This window comes from Silurus aristotelis (genome assembly GCF_946808225.1).
Source record: "Silurus aristotelis genome assembly, chromosome: 4".
Taxonomy (NCBI): Eukaryota; Metazoa; Chordata; class Actinopteri; order Siluriformes; family Siluridae; genus Silurus; species Silurus aristotelis.
In genome coordinates this window covers 16,076,609-16,097,247 of record NC_139577.1, presented here as the reverse complement: position 1 = coordinate 16,097,247, position 20,639 = coordinate 16,076,609, and the positions used below count along the sequence as shown (strand labels likewise).

The window sequence follows — 20,639 nt, the reverse complement described above, 5'->3', positions numbered from 1 at the left end:
GGACAGCTTTTCCAGTATAAATCTCAAAATTGTGTGGAATGCCGTCCTCCAAGAATTTGTAACCCCATTTTCTTGGTTTACTGGGGAGGTATTGCTTGAATCTGCTCTTGCCCTTAAATGGTACTATTTGTTCATCCATACTTAATGTCTCACAAATAGGCAGTTATTTTAGCTTGGTAAGAATGTGATTTATGAGAGGCCGAATCTTGTATAGCCCATTGTAGTCAGCCATTCTTGTGGGCTGTAAACTGTTGTTGCTGCAATGGAAAAAATCTTTTGATTACCTCCCACCACGCAAGAGGCATCACATCAGCAACACATGCAATGCAATGTGTTAAAAGAAGTAAAAAAAAAAAAAAAAAAATATATATATATATATATATATATATATATATATATATATATATATATATATATATATATATATATATATATATATATATACCGTGCATATATACAGTCATATGTGATGTCATAATATGTGATGACATCAAAACACATTGTCAGCAAAAACTATCCCCTATAGCACAATGTTGCCCTGAGTCAACAAAAAGAAAAACTTAATTTCTAAAAATGCAAAATAACAAAAAATCTTTAGACCATGACAAAAAGCTTCTCAATGCCTTCATACATGCACATATATTTAAATTTACAGTTCATTTCAATTTAAATAAGATTACCAAAGTAAATAATCTTACCTTCTCTTCACACCATGTGCTCCAGTGACAATGTGGCAGAAAAGGAAGTCCTGCCTTCAAATAATGCTGGATACTGACTCCCAGACCTTATTGGATTGTTCTTTGATACTTTCTGACTATTCTATTTGATTGCAAAATATCTAAAGAGACATCCACTAGATTTAGGGCTTAAAAAAATATTTTGTTGTGCAGTAGAGGGTTAACAGAATATTTGCTACAGTCTTAATAAATACTGAATAACTTTTCTTTTTTATTTACCTTAAAATTGTGCAAAAGCTACTCGAAACATCTCTGTACTTTTCCCCGAAGACAACAAAAGAGAGTGTTTTTTTTCTGCAGCCAGAAACCCAGCGTTAAAATCACTGTAATTGATTCAAAATTCACTTATGGATTATAGCTTCTAAGTACATTATGTAAATCTTTTAGAGCATTTTAATGAATGTTTCATGATGCTGTTGGTGACTGAAACATGCTGATGGCATTAGTGTCATTTGGACTGAGAAGGGAGGTAAACATCAACCCATTACATTGGTTTGGAAAGAAAAGGAAGCTTTAATGATTGAGGGAAATATTTATAGTCTGCTTACCACAGTTGTATGTAGGGTGCTGTTGTTTTTATTATGTACTGCTGAATTATTATGTATTTTACTGCGATTATCTGACATTGCAAAAACAGTGTTGCTAATAAATGTAATAGTAACGGGCCATTGTAGAAATAATTATGTTTTTGTTGCCTGCCTTTAATTAATACTTTTCTTGCATTTACTTCAACATGTGTATTATCCTAAGATGTAATTCCACACTAAGGGTTGTGGTCGAGCTGCAAGAATGTAGAGTAGACATATTATACAATGTATATGAAGCAAGATAGTATACAGCGCAGTGGCATGAATGGCAAAAGAATATATAATTTCAGAAAGTGATTTAAAGATTACATGATATAGATCAGTTTGTATTTCGAAGGCTATACGCAGGCTGGAACAGCCACTATTTTTTATGCATTGCTAATCTGTGACTCTCTTGGCTTTTGTCTGTAATCCTTTAACTTGTCTTTGCACATCACGTGCTATTAATAAAACCACTTCCTAAACACCCACCGGTAAGTGCTGTGTCATTGCATCACTAGGGAGCGCTATAACCAGGATCAGTTCATAACATTGTCATTCCTCATCTCCACAGCCCATCACATAGAAATTATACTCTTTAATCACCACATGCAGCTCTGTTTTTTCCTACTCGGACTGAATATAAATCATTCGTAAATAATGTTAATGTGTTTTTGGTTAATGCTTAATGTTTCCAGGATGGACTCCAAATCCACCACAACACTGATCAGGATAAAGCAAGTTACTAAGGACGAATCTATGATTGAATGAATGAATTGATGAAGGGTCTGAAATAATGTTTAAGATTCTAACATAGTGAGTATAGAGAGTGAATGTAGCTTTACAAAATATAAATGTATAAGGAACAAAATTTGCAGCAACAAATATGTTAATCAAGTATATAATAGTAAAAGCTATCTAGCAGGCACTTTTAAGAGCGCTGATGGCAAGGTCAAACTGACATAAGAATGAAGTGGATTTACTTATTTACATAAAAAAAAGAGGATTTTTTGATTTGATGAAATTTATTAGAAATTCCACAGACCGAAATAATTCATAGATTTTTTTTTTACACATCCTTGAGTTAATAAGATTTATGTGATTGCCATTTTGTTGATTTTTATGCAAGAGCCGTCTACTTTCCTAATGAATAGCCTTATGTGAATTGCTCAAATTCCAATGAAATTTTTAGATTTTCATCACATCCATCATTCCCATGATGTATATCCAGTCTCATGACCCAGCCATTTGTTTTTAGATTAATAGTTCAATCATAAATAAAATCTTATTTTTACCAAAGGTTCTAAAGTTTACAGCTTTGATTTTGCACTGGAGGTTTGTGGCTAATGATGCGTATATTACAGTGCAGCCACTTCACTTTTTCCACATTTTATGTTACAGCCTTATTCCAAAATTGATAAAAAAAGAATTATTTTCCTCAGAATTCTACGAACAATACCCTATAATGACAACGTGAAAGACATTTGTTTGAAATCTTTGCAAATGTATTAAAAAAATTAAAAATGAAAGAAATCACATATACAAAAGTATTCACAGCTTTTGCCTGACACTTAAAATCGAGCTCAGGTGCATCCTGTTTCCACTGATCATACTTGAGATGTTTTTACAACTTGATTGGAGTCCACCTGTGGTAAATTCAGTTGATTGGACATTATTTGGAAAGGCACACATCTGTCTATATAAAGTCCCACAGTTAACAGTGCATGTCAGAGCACAAATCAATCCATGAAGTCCAAAAAAATGTCTGTAGACCAAGTCAGGATTGTATTGAAGTACAGATCTGGCGAAGGGTACAGAAAAATTTCTCCATCATTAAATGTCCCAATGAGTACAGTGGCCTTCATCATCCATAAATGGAAGAAGTTTGGAACCAATAGCAATCTTTCTACAGTGGGCTGCATGGCCAAAGTGAGCGATTGAGGGAGAAGAGCCATAGTCAGGGAGGTAACGAGAGGAGAAAGGAGAACCTTCCAGAAGAACAACCAACTCTGCAACACTCGACCAATCGGGAATGTATGATAGATTGGCCACGCCTCAATAAAAGGCACATGACAGCCTGCCTGGAGTTTAAAAGAAGGCACCTGAAGGACTCTCAGAAAATGAGAAACAAAATTATCTGTTTGGATGAAAAAAAGATTGAACTCTTTGGCCTGAATGCCAAGTGTTCAGGCACCGCTCATCACCTGGCCAATACTATCCCTACAGTGAAGCATGGTGGTGGCATCATGATGCTGTGGGGATGTTTTTCAGGGGCAGAAACTCAGAGACTAGTCAGGATCGAGGGAAAGATGAATGCAGCAATATGAAGAGACATCCTTGTTGAAAACCTGCTCTAGAGCGCTCTGGACCTCAGACTGGGTTGACGGTTCATCTTCCAACAGGACAACAACTCTAAGCACAGAGCCAAGATAACAAAGGAGTGGCTATGGCACATCTCTGTGAATGTCCTTGCTTGGCTCAGCCAGAGCCGAGATTTGAACCCGATTGAACATCTTTGGAGAGATCTGAAAATGGCTGTGCACTAAAGCTCCCCATCCAACCTGATGGATCCTGAGAGGTTCTGCAAAGAAGAATGGGAGAAATTGCCCAAAAATAGGTGTACCAAGCATCATCCTCAAAAAGACTTTAGGCAGTAATGGTGCCAAGTTCTTCAACAAAGTATCGAGCAAAGGCTGTGAATATTTATGTACATGTGATTTACATTTTTTATTGTATGTTTTTATAAATTTGCTAAGATTTCAAAGAAACATCTTTTATGTTGTATGGTGGTTTGATTGTAGAATGTTGAAAATAATGAATTCAATCCATTTCGGAAAAAGGTTGTAAAATAACAAAATGTGGAAAAGCTTCAAAAAGTTATGCGCTGTGAATACTTTCCAGACGCACTGTACTTGATTTTATTAGATATGCATGTAGCATTATTTTATAATTGCTACCCTATTTCAGGCAATGTTGTACATTGTTATCTCTACAAAGTTTTTTCTGTATTAGTCATGTCACAAAGCTAAAAAAAAACCTTAAAATCAGGATCAGTTTCTTTATTGGCACATTCATATACATGTAACATGTATCATAACCTTGCATTCATTTTTTTGTATGTAAATATTGTTACTCAGCCAAATAATGCCTTAGTTGTGGGTGACGGCTAGTAATTGAAAGATGAGACACCTTATTAAACAATTGTTTCTTGATACACCATATGTTTTAACCAAATTCTTCATAACAATACCCAGGACTTACAATGTAATGTCAGCTTGCAACTTTTTGGGAAGGACATTTTTGTTTACCGAATCATAATCAAAATAGAGATAATAATATTTCAGACTATGCGTACTATTACATTTTTGTTTTGAATTAAAGCAATAATTTGGCTTTGCTGTTTTCTGTATTAACTACAAACCTGATTCCAAAAAAGTTGTGACACTGTACAAATTGTGAACAAAAAAGGAATGCAATAATTTACAAATCTCATAAATGTATATTTTATTCACAATAGAATATAAATAAAATGTCAAATGTTAAAAGTGAGACATTTTGAAATGTTATGCCAAATATTGGCTCATTTTAGATTTCATGAGAGCTACACATTCCAAAAAAGTTGGGACAGGTAGCAATAAGAGGCCGGAAAAGTTAAATGTACACATAAGGAACAGCTGGAGGACCAAATTGCAATTTATTAGATTAATTGACAACATGATTGGGTATAGAAGGAGCCTCTCTGAGTGGCAGTGTCTCTCAGAAGTCAAGGTGGGCAGAGGATCACCAATTCCCCTAATGCTGCGGCGAAAAATAGTGGAGCAATATCACAAAGGAGTTTCTCAGAGAAAAATTGCAAAGAGTTTGAAGTTATCATCATCATCTACAGTGAGAATCTGGAACAATCTTTGTGCATAAGGGTCAAGGCAGGAAAACCATACTGGGTGCCAGAGATCTTTGTGCCATTAGACGGCACTGCATCACATACAGGAATGCTACGTAATGGAAATCACAACATGGGCTCAGGAATACATTACATCATGTTTACAACACAATCCACCGTGCCATTCACCGTTGCCGGCTGAAACTCTATAGGTCAAAAAAGAAGCCATATTTAAACATGATCCAGAAGCACAGGCGTTTTCTCTGGGGAAAAAGTGGAAAACTGTTCTGTGGTCAGACGAATCAAAATTTGAAGTTCTTTTTGGAAAACTGGGACGCCATGTCATCCAGACTAAAGAGGACAAGGATAACCCAAGTTGTTATCAGCGCTCAGTTCAGAAGCCTGCATCTCTGATGGTATAGGGTTGCATGAGTGCGTGTGGCATGGGCAGCTTACACATCTGGAAAGGCACCATCAATGCTGAAAGGTATATCAGAATTCTAGAACAACATATGCTCCCATCCAGACGTCGTCTCTTTCAGGGAAGATCTTGCATTTTCCAACATGACAATTCCAGACATACTGCATCAATTACAACATCATGGCTGCGTAGAAGGAGGATCCGGGTACTGAAATGGCCAGCCTGCAGTCCAGATCTTTCACCCATAGAAAATATTTGGCGCATCATAAAGAGGAAGATTGGAATCCTGTATTAGACAAGAACAGGAGAACATTCCTATTCCTAAACTTGAGCAACTTGTCTCCTCAGTTCCCAAACATTTGCAGACTGTTATAAAAAGAAGAGGGGATGCTACACAGTGGTAAACATGGCCTTGCCATGTGTTGATGCCATGAAATTTAAAATCAATTTATTTTTCCATTGAAATGATACATTTTCTCAGTTTAAACATTTGATATGTCACCTATGTTGTATTCTGAATAAAATATTTAAATTTGAAACTTCCACATTACTGCATTCTGTTTTTATTCACAATTAGTACAGTGTCCCAACCTTTTTGGAATTGGGTTTGTATACAGTGCAAGCTAGAAGTTTAGTTAGTCAGTTTCAGCTTTACATAGATTTGAGAGTTATCAGTATAATATAAATAATTTTAAACACATATTTATAAATCTATTGTATAAACTGAAGTGATACAAAACAGTTCTTGCAGTACACAAGCTCTCACAAACAGATTCCCAATGCTTCCTTCTTCACTTTGTTTCAATCAAATGCTGTTTATTTATTTGAAGTTCAGAATACCTGCTTGGTGATTGCACATTCAGTCCCCTCTGGCAGTGATCTTGAAATGTGAGCAGATAATTGTTTAGCAGAAAGATTACTTTTTTTAAAGGCCTACTTGTTTGGGTTATTGGGGTTTGGATTTTAACATATATTTATTGCTCACTTGCAAAAATGCAGTAATATAAATCAACAACATGAATGATAACTTTGATCATTTCTACAGCTGTAACAAAAAAACAAACAAACAACCAAAAAAAAACCTGATCCTCACACAGAAAGTGTAAAGCAGCTCATAACTCCCGCTTTACTCCTACGGAAATTCTGAATTTGCATCAGACTGCAGTGAGAAGGAAATGAGTCTAAAACAAACACACACCAACCTCTACTTGCTCACGTCTCATCTATGGTTACGGCGGACTGGAAATATTTGCAGCTGCCACTTATGCAACGCACATGGGACAAAAAAAAAAAGTACAGATCTGCGCAGATATGCGCAGATCCGCTTTTCTTTTAAAACACGTTTGAACGACGGCACAATTTAGGTTTAAATTATATATATATATATATATATATATATATATATATATATATATATATATATATATATATATATAATTTTTTTTTAGCTTTGTATATTTATGTCTACAAAGCAGTATAAAGGCTGTTCGGTGGGTGTTGACTTTGCATAGTTTTTGTAGTATTAAGGCTGCTCTGCGAAGGCGCTGCTGAAACCCGAGCCCAGTATGCGCAGGCGCTGCTGAAACCCGAGCCCAGTATGCGCATGCGCGGCAGAATCTTCCTAGAGTTAATGCACTTTTGCCCCCCCCAGTGACAGGAGGCTTTTCTGCTCCCCACCCACCACAATCTTCTTTCTTGTTCGTGGCCAAAACTCTACAGAAGGACTCTGTTTAAACACTTGCCAGCTCTTATTGGCTTAGGTAAGTACATTTTAATTATTCGCGAATTTTGCTTTCGGTATCGTTAAAGAGGTTTTTTTGTGAATATTTTTTTTTTTTTTTACAGTAAACAGCCGTTAAATCCCGTAGGCTGTTTATTTACTGTATTGAGACGTTCCCACGAATGCACCGTAAACTGTGAGCGTATATGTTTTCGTTTCACCGTGTTGAATTTAGGCTATATGGCATAGTAGTGTGTTTAATAGATGAAGTCTAGCTAAGTTTGGGTCTTTATGTTTATTCATCGTGTGGTGTTGAGTGGTTTTTTTTATATTTAGGGCCTGCAATCGTATTAGCACCGATGACGTCACAAACCGAGGGCGTGGCCGTGTTTTCCTATACAGTACACTCACACAGTGATTCGGTATTACACATCTAGAAGAGGTTTTAGTTTTGTTAATATATCTGTCAAATCCAAATCTTCTCTCTCTCTGCCTGTAACATTTTATCTTCTGCGGTTTCAATGTTCACCTAAATTATACAAAAGACTACTAGTACCTATAGGCTATTAGACTTGTCATGTTTCACAACATTTTTCAGCTGTGTTTCCATGACCAAAGTTCATCTATTCATCTGAATGTTTGCTCACCTTAAACTCAATTCTACAAGTTTATGACAGGACGCCTGTCAGCATTCACCAGTTGTATTAAGTTGGTGAAGGGAGAACTACACTGATAACAGCACTGGGTGAATGTATTCAGACACAGGTTCCTGTGACTTCAGAGTTTAGCTATTGTGTGGGTTTCTCACCATGTTTCCAATGACAGGTTTTTTTGGTGCTATTTATCACACACAATCACTGGGTCTATGCAAGTCCAGAAGCTCTACTTAATGCTTAATAACTTTCATGTGTAGGTCAAAAATGTTTAGAGCATTGTACTGGGATTGGAATTTGCACCAGCCGATAAACTACATTTATAGTCCTTTACAGTACTTGATGAACCGATCTGTCAAACTCAACATCGCTTGAGTGGTGTCGTACAGCTTTTAAAAAGGAAGCTCTGATCTATGGTCAGTTCTCAGAAATCCATGACTGGGAAAAAACACAAATCAGTTACCACATAACCACAGCTGGAAAAAAGATTCACCTACAAATTTACATTAGACCATTGTCTGACCATCTTAATTTGAAGAGATGTCAGACTTTAAAGGGGTAGTGCAGTTAAAAAGAAATTCCATTTAATAATTGTTTACTGTACAGATAGAAAAGTGCAGTTGTGTACACAGGAATTTATCAGTTGAAATAAAAAAGTTTTTAATCTTGTCGCATCTCAGTTTAAACACCTTCTGCAACACTGAAGCTGCTGGCTGGCCTGATCAGTCACTAAACAAATGACCCATGTTACACTCTCTATAACCTCTCTATTTACCTGTGATCATAATATGTGGAGGTGTGTATTTTGATCTCTAATTTAAGAATTCAATTTAAAATACATTTATTCCAGAAAAAATTCATGACTTTTTGAAGCCATTTTGTGTGTTCTATTGAGGTAAAAATAAATGACAGAATATTTTAGACCATCTTTAACACACACTGTGTTGTCTTGCTCACATCTCTGTTTTTTCGCACCTTTTTTTTTCCTTCACCTCGTTGCTTTCTGCATGTGTTTGAATGTAAGGAGGTAAAAAATGAAGTGGTAAACAGCTCTTTGAAGCATTATAACTAGTGATCAATTTAATCCTTACCGTAAAATGGCGGAAATGTAACATTGCATTTGTTAAAGTTCGAAAAGATAATAAAAAACACAGCATATATATATATACGCTATTTTTTAATAAGGTTTGTTGTATTTTTGTTTTTAGTTTCGCTTTCACATGTTTTTTCTCTTTGCCAAATGCCAAAGCTTATTTCAATAAGCGTGTAATATATTTGATTCTGTTTTCATTCCAGAATAAAAAATGAGTTATCCTGGTTATCCTCCTCAGTCCGGTGGTTATCCTCCTCAGGGTGGTGGCTACCCTCAACAGGCTGGTGGATATCCTCCCCAGCCAGGTATGTATCCTCAGCAAGCGGGAGGATACCCTCCTCAAGCGGGAGGATACCCTCCTCAAGCGGGAGGATACCCTTCTCAAACAGGGGGAGGATACCCACCTCAACCTGGTGCTTACCCAAGCCAGCAAGGAGCTTTTCCTCTCCTACCTCCAGGTACGTCATTCTTGGAGTAATACAGCATTATAAAGCTTTAACTGGAATTCTTACGTCAGCTCATCATAAATAGCACAATGTTGGTGGAAACCTCTGCTAGTAGATGACTCATTTTCTCTGCTAGCTTGTAGATCCGGATGACTGAAAGACCTGTTTGTTTGTCCAGGCCTCATCATATGGATTATACTAAGCAATTGTGCATTTCACTACAGTGTCTGTTGGGAGTAAGCATGAGCATTGCTGCTTAGAGTGTCATAGTTTCCTAACATGGGTGTATCAAGTCATGAACTTGTGGGACAGGTTTATATTCAAAGAAAACATAAGATGTACTGTATTATTTTACAGTCATGCATTTTGTTTATGATTTAATATCTGTCTGTCTTTAAAATTTTCTATTTATCATTTGACGTGTGTATTCTGTTTAAAATGTAGCATATAGTGAATGCTAAATGCTTTGGTAACTCTTTGGGGGTTTGATGGTGGTTTTGAGCTTTTGCTTACGATGCATGGTTTTATCCAGGGTGGCTTGTTTTTCGGATTTGACTACTTTATCTTAGAAAAGAGCAGCACAGAAGCTGTTACTGGTACAGGGTTGTAAGATCTGTCAAGTGGTAAACTGATTGTGATGCACAACAAGAACTGCATTTATTTCACCCTTTTACCTTAATTAACTATACTGATAGCTCTCCTATGAAAGTGTAAAATAGTTTGATGGCATTTTGCAGGTGGATGGGGAGCCCCTGGTGCTCCGGGCATGCCTGGATTTAATGCAAGCAACTTGCCTGCAATGGTAAGTTACATTTTAGTGATAATAATGTTCTGAAATTCCATACAGATACTGCTATAGATAATGTTAGATCATTTCTAGCTCATGTCTATGGAGAGACTTGAAGTGTGTTCTTCCACTTGAACCATAGTGATTTGCAAAATATTACTATTTATAATTTGTTAATGAATTACTAATCACCTTTTACATGTTAATGTTTGCACATAATGTTATGTCTAAACATTATATTGTTTTCTTAGCAACTTCCACTGTATTTTCTTTTTTGAAGTAAGAAAAAAAGCTTTTCATTTTATAAAAAAAAGAAAGAAAAATTAATGCATTATTGCTCCTAGATTATGTTAAATTGTTAGAATAAAAACGAGAACGTATTCGAACGAGTGCATTGATATAACATACCTCCTCTCTTATAAGATTTTAGAATTTAACTGATCTGTGGTATAATTGCAATAAATGCATTGTTTTCTCTTTGAAATGTTTTGTTTTGGTGTTACAGTAGAGACATTCTTTTGTTGTACCCATCATCTAATGCACATTGAATTTAAATAGTTTCCCCATTTGTGATGCAGATTTAAGACCTTTGAGAATTTATTGAAGTTTAAAATCTTTCTTTTTATGGGTCAAGCCAGAGCTCAATACAGTACATTCTTCATTTTCTTTATTGACGTCTTTGCATACTTGTGCTTCCATACCCAAGTGCTTAATATTGAATTATGTTAATGTAAAACGTTATTATAAACATGTAATTACTAAAAGGTCTTTATTTATAGGTATTAATATATTAAAAAGCCAAGTGATAAGATTTATTAAAACTGCCAGTTTGATAAATTGTTCTTAGCCACAGACTCTCTTGTCTTAAATCCCTGGCTTAATCCTGACACATTCTCTCTAGATAACTGCAGGACGATCTCTAATCTTTGCTTTTTAATAGGAAAAAAAACATTTCTGTCCAAAACATTTCTGTGCCTCCTTGCTAACCAAGTTAATGCATGCTTCTACACAGTCATGAAATCCTAGTCATCCATCACCTTTCTGCTGATGTGCTCATTGTTTCCCTTCTCCTTTACTGTGATACTGCTTTTAAAATTATAGATACAATAGATTAAACCATATTTGTGTTTCTCTTCTCTCTGTTCCCTCTTTTTTTGTTGTTATTCTTTGCAAAGCCCTAACTTAATATCAAATACTCAAATCTACATCCTAAGAACACAGTTTCATCTCATAATACCTTTGTAATCATTCAAACTGCATGTATGTCCATGTGATTATTTCAAAGCTGTGTATTTTAAATCATTCATCGCACGCCCTCCTGTGAATTGTCCAGCTTGCGCTTTGCTTTGTGCTCTTTTCATTGCCTTTAAATTCTTTCATCACAGGCAAATCAGATCTCTGCTTCTTTGGGATTTAATCCAAATCCACAAATGTTCCCTCAAGTTCCCACTGGTGGTCCTGCATCCTACCCTAACCAACAGCCCTTTGGCCTGTCCCCTCAGCCAGGAGGAGCCATGCCCCAGGCACCGGGAATGGGATATCCAGGAGGGCCAGCTCCAGGCCAGCCCATGCCAGGCTACCCACAAGCCCCGTCTCCCAATCCTTCAATGCCGGGCTACCCACAAGCCCCATCACCTAATCCCTCCATGCCAGGTTACCCACAAGCCCCAGGTGCCAATCCATCCATGTCTGGCTACCCACAAGGTCCATCACTTACTCCGTCTGTACCTAACTACCCAAATGTGCCTGCTACCAATCCGTCCATGCCCACATATGGAGGAGGAGCTCCGATGGTTCCTGCTATTAATGTAAGAATATAGAATTTTTCACAAAATGTAAAGGATAAATTTTTTTCGATGTTGAACATTATATAAACCTGTCCTTCTATATTATTGTTTATGTAATTAGCGTGGATTCAGAGGAACCATCCCAGATTTTCCTGGAGCAGACCCATTAAAAGATGTTGAAGTTCTTAGGAAGGCCATGAAGGGCTTTGGTGACTGTCTTATATACACTTGTTTTTAGCTTGCATGTTGAACAACCTTTTAACATATTCCACTGCATTTTTTTCTGTACATTTAGATTTTTAGGAATTGTAAACTCTATAACTCTCTGTATGTGATAAATAAGGAACTTTAACTTGAGAAGAGGTTCAAGAGAATGTCTGACTTTACACAGACAATAGGATATTCCTGAATTCTGAATTTGACATGTTTTAACAGGTACTGATGAGCAGGCTATAATTAATCTTCTTGGTAGCCGCTCTAACAGGCAACGTGTACCTCTGCTGGTTACATACAAGACTGCTTATGGAAAGGTAATTCTCATATTTATTGTAGGAAATTTCTGTAAGTCTATAACTTATTTATTACTACACTATATTTACTGCTTTAATGCCTTTTTAATTTCATTTCACTGAACATATTAGTGTTAAGACAGAGAACTAATTCAGTAGTTTGACTAAAATATAAAGAAAGATTACAACTGCAGCTGATCATCAAAAAAAACTTTATTTCCCCCCCAGGACTTAGTTAAGGATCTGAAGTCTGAGCTTTCTGGAAACTTTGAGAAGTTGGTTTTGGCGATGTTGAAGACTTCTGCCCAATTTGATGCATCCGAGCTGAAAGAGGCCATCAAGGTTTGTATATAAATTTGGGGTTAAAATCTGTTGGATTAATTATTTATTTATTATAAATTTTATTTTATACCACTGTGTACAATGTTTCCACTGACGTTATTTCAAAGTTTTTCATTTTTAATAAATAAAGCCATAATATCCATAAGGAGAATTATTTCAACCACAAATTCTATATTTATTTTGAAAATAAAACTGCATTATGAGTAGGTTATTGTTATTCAAGTTGATGTTGTTAGTCTTTAGATGTGTTCAGTAACTAACCGCAGTACAAAGTAGGAGGAATGTATATATTAGGGATGCACCGAATATTCGGCCAACGAAAATTTCCGGGCGAAAATGCCCCAAAAGTGCATTTTCGGTTTTCGGCTGAAAGACTTTGATCACCGAAAAAACACGGCCGAAACAGTTTGTTGTGATGACGCAAACAGAAACCGCGGCCGGCACGTGCTTGTCTGAAGCAACATGTCTGCGTTGTGGACGTATTTCAGTATATCTGCGACAGACACACGGATAGCGATTTGCAAAACATGTAATGGCGAAATTTCGTCTGCAAAGACTTTCTCCATGTCGGGTTTAATTTATCACCTGAAATCCAAACATCCTGATCGCTATGCTGAATATGACTATTATGGCTATGCACGTGCACTCCGTCTGTGGCGGACGTTTTTGAAAAGGCAGAAAGTTTTCCAGTGATAGTGTTGTATTGTTGTATCTTTAAGCAGTTGCACTTGTTCTGAATGCACTTTGTTTTTATGAAAGAACATATTTAATTTTACAACCTTTTAGCAGGGCAGAGGGCCTGTACATTATTATTTAATGTACACATGAGTGCATTTAAGTTAAACATTTAAGTTTGAATTTTAATAAATTTTATCCTGTGCATTGTTGCAATGTGCTATAGATAAATATTTTCATAATTTGTAATTGATTTATTCTTTGACACTTTGATATTAATTTATGCAATTGAAATGCCTTGATTTTAGTAAGGTTAATACACAATCATAGCCATAAATGCAACGGTAATAATAATTGGCATAATTTCTTTCGGTTTTCAGCCTTGCTTTCCTCTTTTTTCGGTTTTCGGTTTTGGCCCAGAATTTTCATTTCGGTGCATCCCTAGTATATATCAGTGTTATCATTTAATGTTTGATTACGTTTTTGGACAGGGAGCCGGAACTGATGAGGCCTGTTTGATCGAGATCCTGTCCTCACGCACCAATGCAGAGATCAGAGAAATTAATCAAATCTACAAAGCTGGTTTGTTCCTTTTGTTCTGTTTTTCAATATTACCCTCAAAAATGTAAGACGTGAATATCTCATCATGCATTTTACCTGTGAGGTCTGAAATCAAGCCAGTTACTGAACTTTAAATGTTTCACAGAAAACAAGAAATCACTGGAGGATGCAATTAGTGGAGATACATCAGGACACTTTCGCAGGCTTCTCATCTCTCTTGCTCAGGTACACTAGAGCTTGTTTTTTTTTTTTTTTTTTTTTTTAGCAGTACTAGAGAAAAATTTATCCTTATATTGATCCTTGTATTTCCATCAGTTGTTTGTGTCTGCAGCAGAACTTATTAGCAGTTCCTTTTACTGGTTTTGTGTTAATAATTGATTCAACTCAAAGTATTTACAATATTGCTGCAATATTTCCGACATCATATTAAAACATCTCAATCTTAATTTCATTTTTTTTTTTACCTTAAAGGGCAATCGTGATGAGAGAGAAAATGTGGACATCTCATTAGCCAAACAAGATGCTCAGGTAAGACATTTGCTTTTTTTATTTTTTTATTTTACCTTTCCTGTATTTTATTCAGAAGCTGACATTACACCATGTTCACAATGTATTCTTCTTTAGACTCTGTATCAGGCTGGAGAAAATAAACTGGGCACAGATGAGTCCAAGTTTAATGCCATCCTGTGTGCTCGAAGCAAACCTCACCTTAGAGCAGGTAAAATCATAATATTTACAACATTCTGACAATAAGAGAGATATTTATTCCATATTTTTATAAAAGCAAATGTAAATATCATCCACGGTTTTTGACAGTTTGTTTTGTCACTACACTTCCTTAAAATCAAGCTTTTTTTTTTTTTTCACTGATAGTTCACCACAGCTATGTCTTTACTGGAGACACCACAGTCTGTTTCCCTATTTTCCTTGTATAAATGCTGGTTAAAAACACTATACCAGTGGAAAATGTTGGTTTGTTTTCATGAACACCTCGAAATAACCTGCTTATTGTCACACTTTTATGTCCAACCAGTTCTACAGTTCTTTCAAAATAAAATGGCTTCCTCAACTTCTCTCAAGAATTAAATGTATATTTTAATGTCTAAAATGTTGATAGATATTATTACAAAAGTAGAAATCAAACAGCTTAAACAAGAGAAAGTCTAAAAGTCATAGTTTAAGGTCATTTGTTTTAAAATATCACTATGCAAGGCTTGTTTTGTTATTAAAAAGATCATTATTAGTGGTGATGGAACAGATTAACTTTAACAATTATACTTTTAGCTGAGCAACATTAGTCTTTGTTCTAATGAAGAATTATTCAATAGATTAGTCATATTTATAAATTATATAAAGTAAGCAACAATAGAAGTACAATCATACATATCATTGTTGATTATTAGTGTGTTAAAGAAAATGGGCAATAACCAAACACATACACACAGCAGGTGGTACTTGTCGTCATATGCGTGTTTACATGATGGTTTTTTTTTTCCGTACCTGGAATTGAAATGTGGCAATCATAACACCGTTGCTAAAACAGTCAAATAGTGTTTATTAATTATCCAAGGACCAGCATGACATCAGAGTTTCCAAACAAAGTGGTGAATACTGGGGTTGTTGGGGGATTTTCTAGGTATAAACAACAAACTGTGGATCCTTTTTTTTTTGTTTTTTTGTTTATCAACTCTTTTGCCTTTTGTTCATATATAATTTTACCAAAACAATGCCTCAATATTACAAACAAAGAAAAAAAGAATGTATTCACAGTATAAATGTCACTGCCATTCATGCTCAGTGCCATAACTGAAGCAAATCTCTTTTATATATATATATATATATATATATATATATATATATATATATATATATATATATATATATATATATATTTTTTTTTTTTTTTTTTTTTATGTCAAGGCAGCATGTGCCAGCGGAGTGTTTTTCGACATGGTTAAAATTTTATGAACTGTGTGTTTGCGTGCGCAGTGTTCCAGGAATACCAGCATATGTGCGGCCGAGACATTCAGAAGAGTATTGAGAGGGAAATGTCTGGAGATCTGGAGAGTGGCATGGTCGCTGTTGGTAAGATGTTTTAACTGTGCTCAGAATGATTCTCTTACTATGGGTGGAGAATGAAAGGACAATATGGTAAATATAAATGTAAATTCCAAAAGAAAAAAAAAAAGTTTTTTTTTTTTTTGTTGTTGTGGGTTTTTTGTAGAATATTTTGTATACACAATGTGTATTTTGTATATATACAGTTACTGGTAGTTTATTAAATACCTCTAAATGCTGTCCATCATTGGGCTAATAGAATATTATTTGAATGTGGACATCAGCAAAGCAGTGACATGATCGTGGGTGCTACCCTGGTGGCAACAATGCTGGTATTTTAAAACACTTCCTTTACTGGCAACTTTGTTGGTCCATCTTGTAGTATAGTTTAAAAATACAACTAATGTTTACTCAGATTGAATTTCTTTTATTGTTCTCTTTTCACATTTGATCTGTGAACTGTATACAATGTGTACCTATGATTTACTGCTTAAATGGCCAATTAATATAGGTATCACCTAGGTGTACCTAATAAACTGCCACATAAGAGTATGTCATGGAATAGATCATACAGTATGTATGTCATGGTGAAGTCAATTGTCTTTCTTCTTCTTCTTCTTCTTCTTCTTCTTCTTCTTCTTTCGGCGGCTGCCGTTAGGGGTCGCCACAGCAGATCACCTGTCTCCATACTACTGTCCTCTACAGCTGCATGTCTTCCTTAACCACATCCATAAACTTCCTCCTTGGCCTTCCTCTTTTCCTCCTTCCTGGTGACTCCAGCATTCTCCTAATAATATACCCCATGTCCCTCCTCTGTACATGTCCAAACCATCTCAATCTCGTCTCCCTCACTTTATCCCTCTAATAAACTAATTTCTAATCCTGTCCATCTTCGTCACTCCCAATGAAATTTTTAACATCTTCAGTTCTGCTACCTCCAGCTTCACCTCCTGTCTTTTACTCAATGCCTCTGTCTCTAAACCATACAACATCACAGGTCTCACCACAGTCCTATAAACTTTCCCTTTCACTCTTGCAGATACCCTTCTATCACAAATCACTCCTGCCACTCTTCTCCACCCACTTTACCCTGCCTGCACTCTTTTCATCACTTCTCTAACACAATCTTTTAGAAAAACAATTCACATTCATTGTGACAATGTTAACTGTATTGTGTTTTTCCAATTGTCCTCTACCCTGCTATCCACTCTCAGGCAAAGGGTAATATGCAAAATTATTTCAAATAAAAAAAATGTTACTGAGTTCATCATCACTGTGATTGACATACTCTTTGTCACATGTTGCTGTGCTGTGCTCAATTTGTAATGCATGGTCTGTGTGTTTCTGTTAGTCGTCATCTTTAGAGTGTATGTTTTCTCTACATCTCTGTTGGACGAGTTTTAAACTTGCTTACTTGTTTTTTTCCCCTCACAGTATTATAAGCCACTTTGGTGTCTCTTTCTCCATCCAGTCGATCATCATTGTATAATTGTTGTATTTGTGATTGACACTATACTGGAAAATATTTGTACATGTCAAAATTCAAATGTCTGTCTGCAGTGAAGTGCATTAAAGACACACCAGCCTACTTTGCTGAAAGACTCCACAAAGCCATGAAGGTAAGAGACTTCATTCGAAGACTGGGCAACTTGGGACAAAAACATCTGCTGCTAAATAATTTCAACAACCCGTGTCCTAGCTGTGTAAGTAAAGATAAAATGTTTGCTGTGTGCAGGGATTAGGAACCAAAGACCGCACTCTGATCCGCATCATGGTGTCCCGCTCAGAGGTCGACATGCTGGACATCCGCCAGGCATACCTGAAGATGTATGGCAAGTCTCTCTACACGGACATTTCTGTAAGTCATTTGTTTCTCTAATGCTCCAGCATCCTCAGTTCTCTTAATAACTTAGTGTCTTTCTGTTCATTTAGCAAATGCATACAATACATTTATTTTATATGTTAAATTAGTTTAACATATCATAGGATACACCGGGAAAATTGTTACTGTGATCATATAGAAATAAAAATGTCTATGTTGTTTCATTATTTAATATGTGCAATTTTGTTATGATTCCCAAATCTAATTTACAGTCACTTCTGTTCAAGTTCATTGCAAAATAAAACGATTCAGCCAAGCTGTAATAGGGTTGGTCATAAATTTGAGTATGTGTGTGAGGTATTTTAATAGAGAATGATTTCTGGGTTCGCAGGGAGACACTTCTGGGGATTACAAGAAATTGCTTTTGAAGCTTTGCGGGGGAAGTGATTAAGAAGATGCAGCTTTTGTCACATCGAAAAGAGAAAGCAAGAATTGTGCCCCACACAGCATTCATACAAAATATATGTTTATACTCTAAAAATGTTCTTATATGCAATTGCATGTTGTTGCCATAATTATAGAGATATTGCATAATGTCACGTATCAACGTCTGTGCTGTATTTTTATACAAATCTTTATTTTATAGAAAGGAGCCCATTTTTCTTTCTTTAATATTACTGTTATGCTGAGTACATTACATAATATGAAAATATGTAAAATCGTTTGGATCTCACAGTGCACTGTTCTGTTTTTCCTAATTGCCCTGATTCAATCTTTTTTTTATTTTTGATACAGTACCGATTATCAAGATGCTGATAGCCAATACTGATCCCATGCAAGATTCTTTTGTTCATGTCATGTGAAATATCAACAATTTAATGGCAGGATGTCTTTTATTTGAGTCCTGAGTTTATGTGCCAAAATCTGTGCCAGTGCAAGTCAAGTCAACTTTATGAGAAATCGTCAGGTTTAATAAAACAAGTCACGTCAAGTTAAATCTGATTGATCATTATTACAATATCAGCTGTGATACCATCACTCCATATCAGACATGTGCCTTCCTGTTAAATGATATGTAGAGATTTATACTGTCAGCTTAATACCAAATAAAGATTTTTTTTAAACATGTTCAGGAATTACAAAACAACACCATTAACTAGAGCGGGTCAGCAGAGCCTTTGCTCTGGCCTGCAGTTAACCACTTCTGAGTCGCTTTTGCTGTAGTTTGGGATTTTGGTGTCCATAGTAAATGGAAGTTAGTGCATCTTTTAATGGGTTAGAAACAAGATGTAATGTGATGTACTGCATATTTTTTGCTTTACATTTTTACTTGATTTATGTATTGGTTTTGTTCTACACTCAAACCAAACACTTGGCGGGAAAATAAATAAATAAAAGAGAGAAATCTGACTTATATGGCTTGTGGCTGGTCTACTGATTTGTTCATATGCTATAAATATATACATTGTATGCCATATTCTAAACTACAAAGTCAAAATGAATTTTCATAGAAGAATTTATAAGAAATGGCTGAAATCATTTAAAACTGGACCTTGTGAGTGCAGCTCGAAACATCCCTCAAATATGCGCCTCTTTCTGGTTCATCTTTTACTCACACATCATCAACGTAGTCGGACCTTTATAAAAGATATACACAGGATGATGGACTATAATTAAGGTAAATAGATGGTAAGAAGGTAAATAGAGCAGTTTGCTGTCTAACTAGGAATTGAGGGAAAAGGCTAATAGGTGATGTTGGATCACACTATTGGAGTGTTCTTGTTTTGTAAAGCTACCACCAGAGTGCACTGTCACTGTCCTCTAATGGTGAAACACATGCCAGATAAATGGGGACACCGCAGTTATGCACTCCAGCAACAAATGCCCATAGATGGGGAGAAAATGGCATTGCTCATATGATGTGCCTGCATGTGAAATGAGTAATTACATGTGGAAAAACAATGCTTTAGGTGATTACTTAACAAGCTGTGACTTTCATTTAGTTACTAAAACAACCAAATATATATATTTCATTAAGTCATGTAATTAATTTCAGTATAATAGCCAAAAATCTAGGATTATTGAAGGCTGCTTACAAATCCACTGCAGAAAAGGCGAGTGGGGGATTGTAGGAATAATGTTTCATGCAGTTAGTTTGGAAATGGAAATTAAACATCTGTGCTGCAATAATCATTACAGTTTAAGAATCATTTAGCCTGTGATTTACTCTTTTCATTTGGATTTACTATTTACAAACTATTTCTGCAAATTTTAGATTAATCGGTAGACATAATATTTAAATAGAATGCGGATTATAATTTTTTTGGTTGCTTTAGAATACATTCTGAATATTTTTGCTGTATTTGTGTACATTTGTGTATATGTGTCTATAGCACATTACAAGAAATGCAAATCAGAGTAATGCTTTAGAATCGTCACCAAAACAGCAAAAAAAAGAGCACCCACACAATAACTGTACCCCGATGTTCTGTGTACAGTAATGTGATCTGTAATTAGCGGCTGTTAATTATAGCCTGACTATATATCTATTCTATTCTATTCTATTCTATTCTATTCTATTC

At 35.6% G+C, this 20,639-nt stretch overlaps 1 protein-coding gene across 2 annotated transcripts; it reads left to right on the top strand.

Annotated features, from left to right (window-relative positions):
• Positions 1 to 7,103: 7,103 nt before the first annotated feature.
• Positions 7,104 to 19,471, top strand: anxa11a (annexin A11a). Of its 2 annotated transcripts, none has more exons than XM_083539297.1 (15): positions 7,104 to 7,364; positions 9,274 to 9,528; positions 10,254 to 10,318; positions 11,689 to 12,111; positions 12,212 to 12,299; positions 12,526 to 12,620; positions 12,828 to 12,941; positions 14,108 to 14,198; positions 14,323 to 14,402; positions 14,649 to 14,705; positions 14,802 to 14,895; positions 16,167 to 16,262; positions 17,796 to 17,854; positions 17,971 to 18,093; positions 18,449 to 19,471. In XM_083539297.1, the coding sequence occupies exons 2-15, from the start codon at positions 9,282 to 9,284 to the stop codon at positions 18,506 to 18,508; spliced, it is 1,692 nt and encodes a 563-aa protein (XP_083395423.1). In that variant the 5' UTR covers positions 7,104 to 7,364; positions 9,274 to 9,281; the 3' UTR covers positions 18,509 to 19,471. The 2 variants fall into 2 exon arrangements, with proteins under 2 accessions (XP_083395423.1, XP_083395424.1); XM_083539298.1 differs by having other exon boundaries at positions 7,156 to 7,364; positions 11,806 to 12,111.
• The last annotated feature ends 1,168 nt before the right edge of the window (positions 19,472 to 20,639 follow it).

Coding starts and splice junctions, on each gene's coding strand:
- anxa11a (XM_083539297.1), top strand. CDS start 9,282: ATGAGTTATCCTGGTTATCCTCCTCAGTCCGGTGGTTATCCTCCTCAG. Junction 14,706..14,801: donor TAGCCAAACAAGATGCTCAG/GTAAGACATTTG, acceptor ATTCTTCTTTAG/ACTCTGTATCAGGCTGGAGA. Junction 14,896..16,166: donor CAAACCTCACCTTAGAGCAG/GTAAAATCATAA, acceptor TTGCGTGCGCAG/TGTTCCAGGAATACCAGCAT.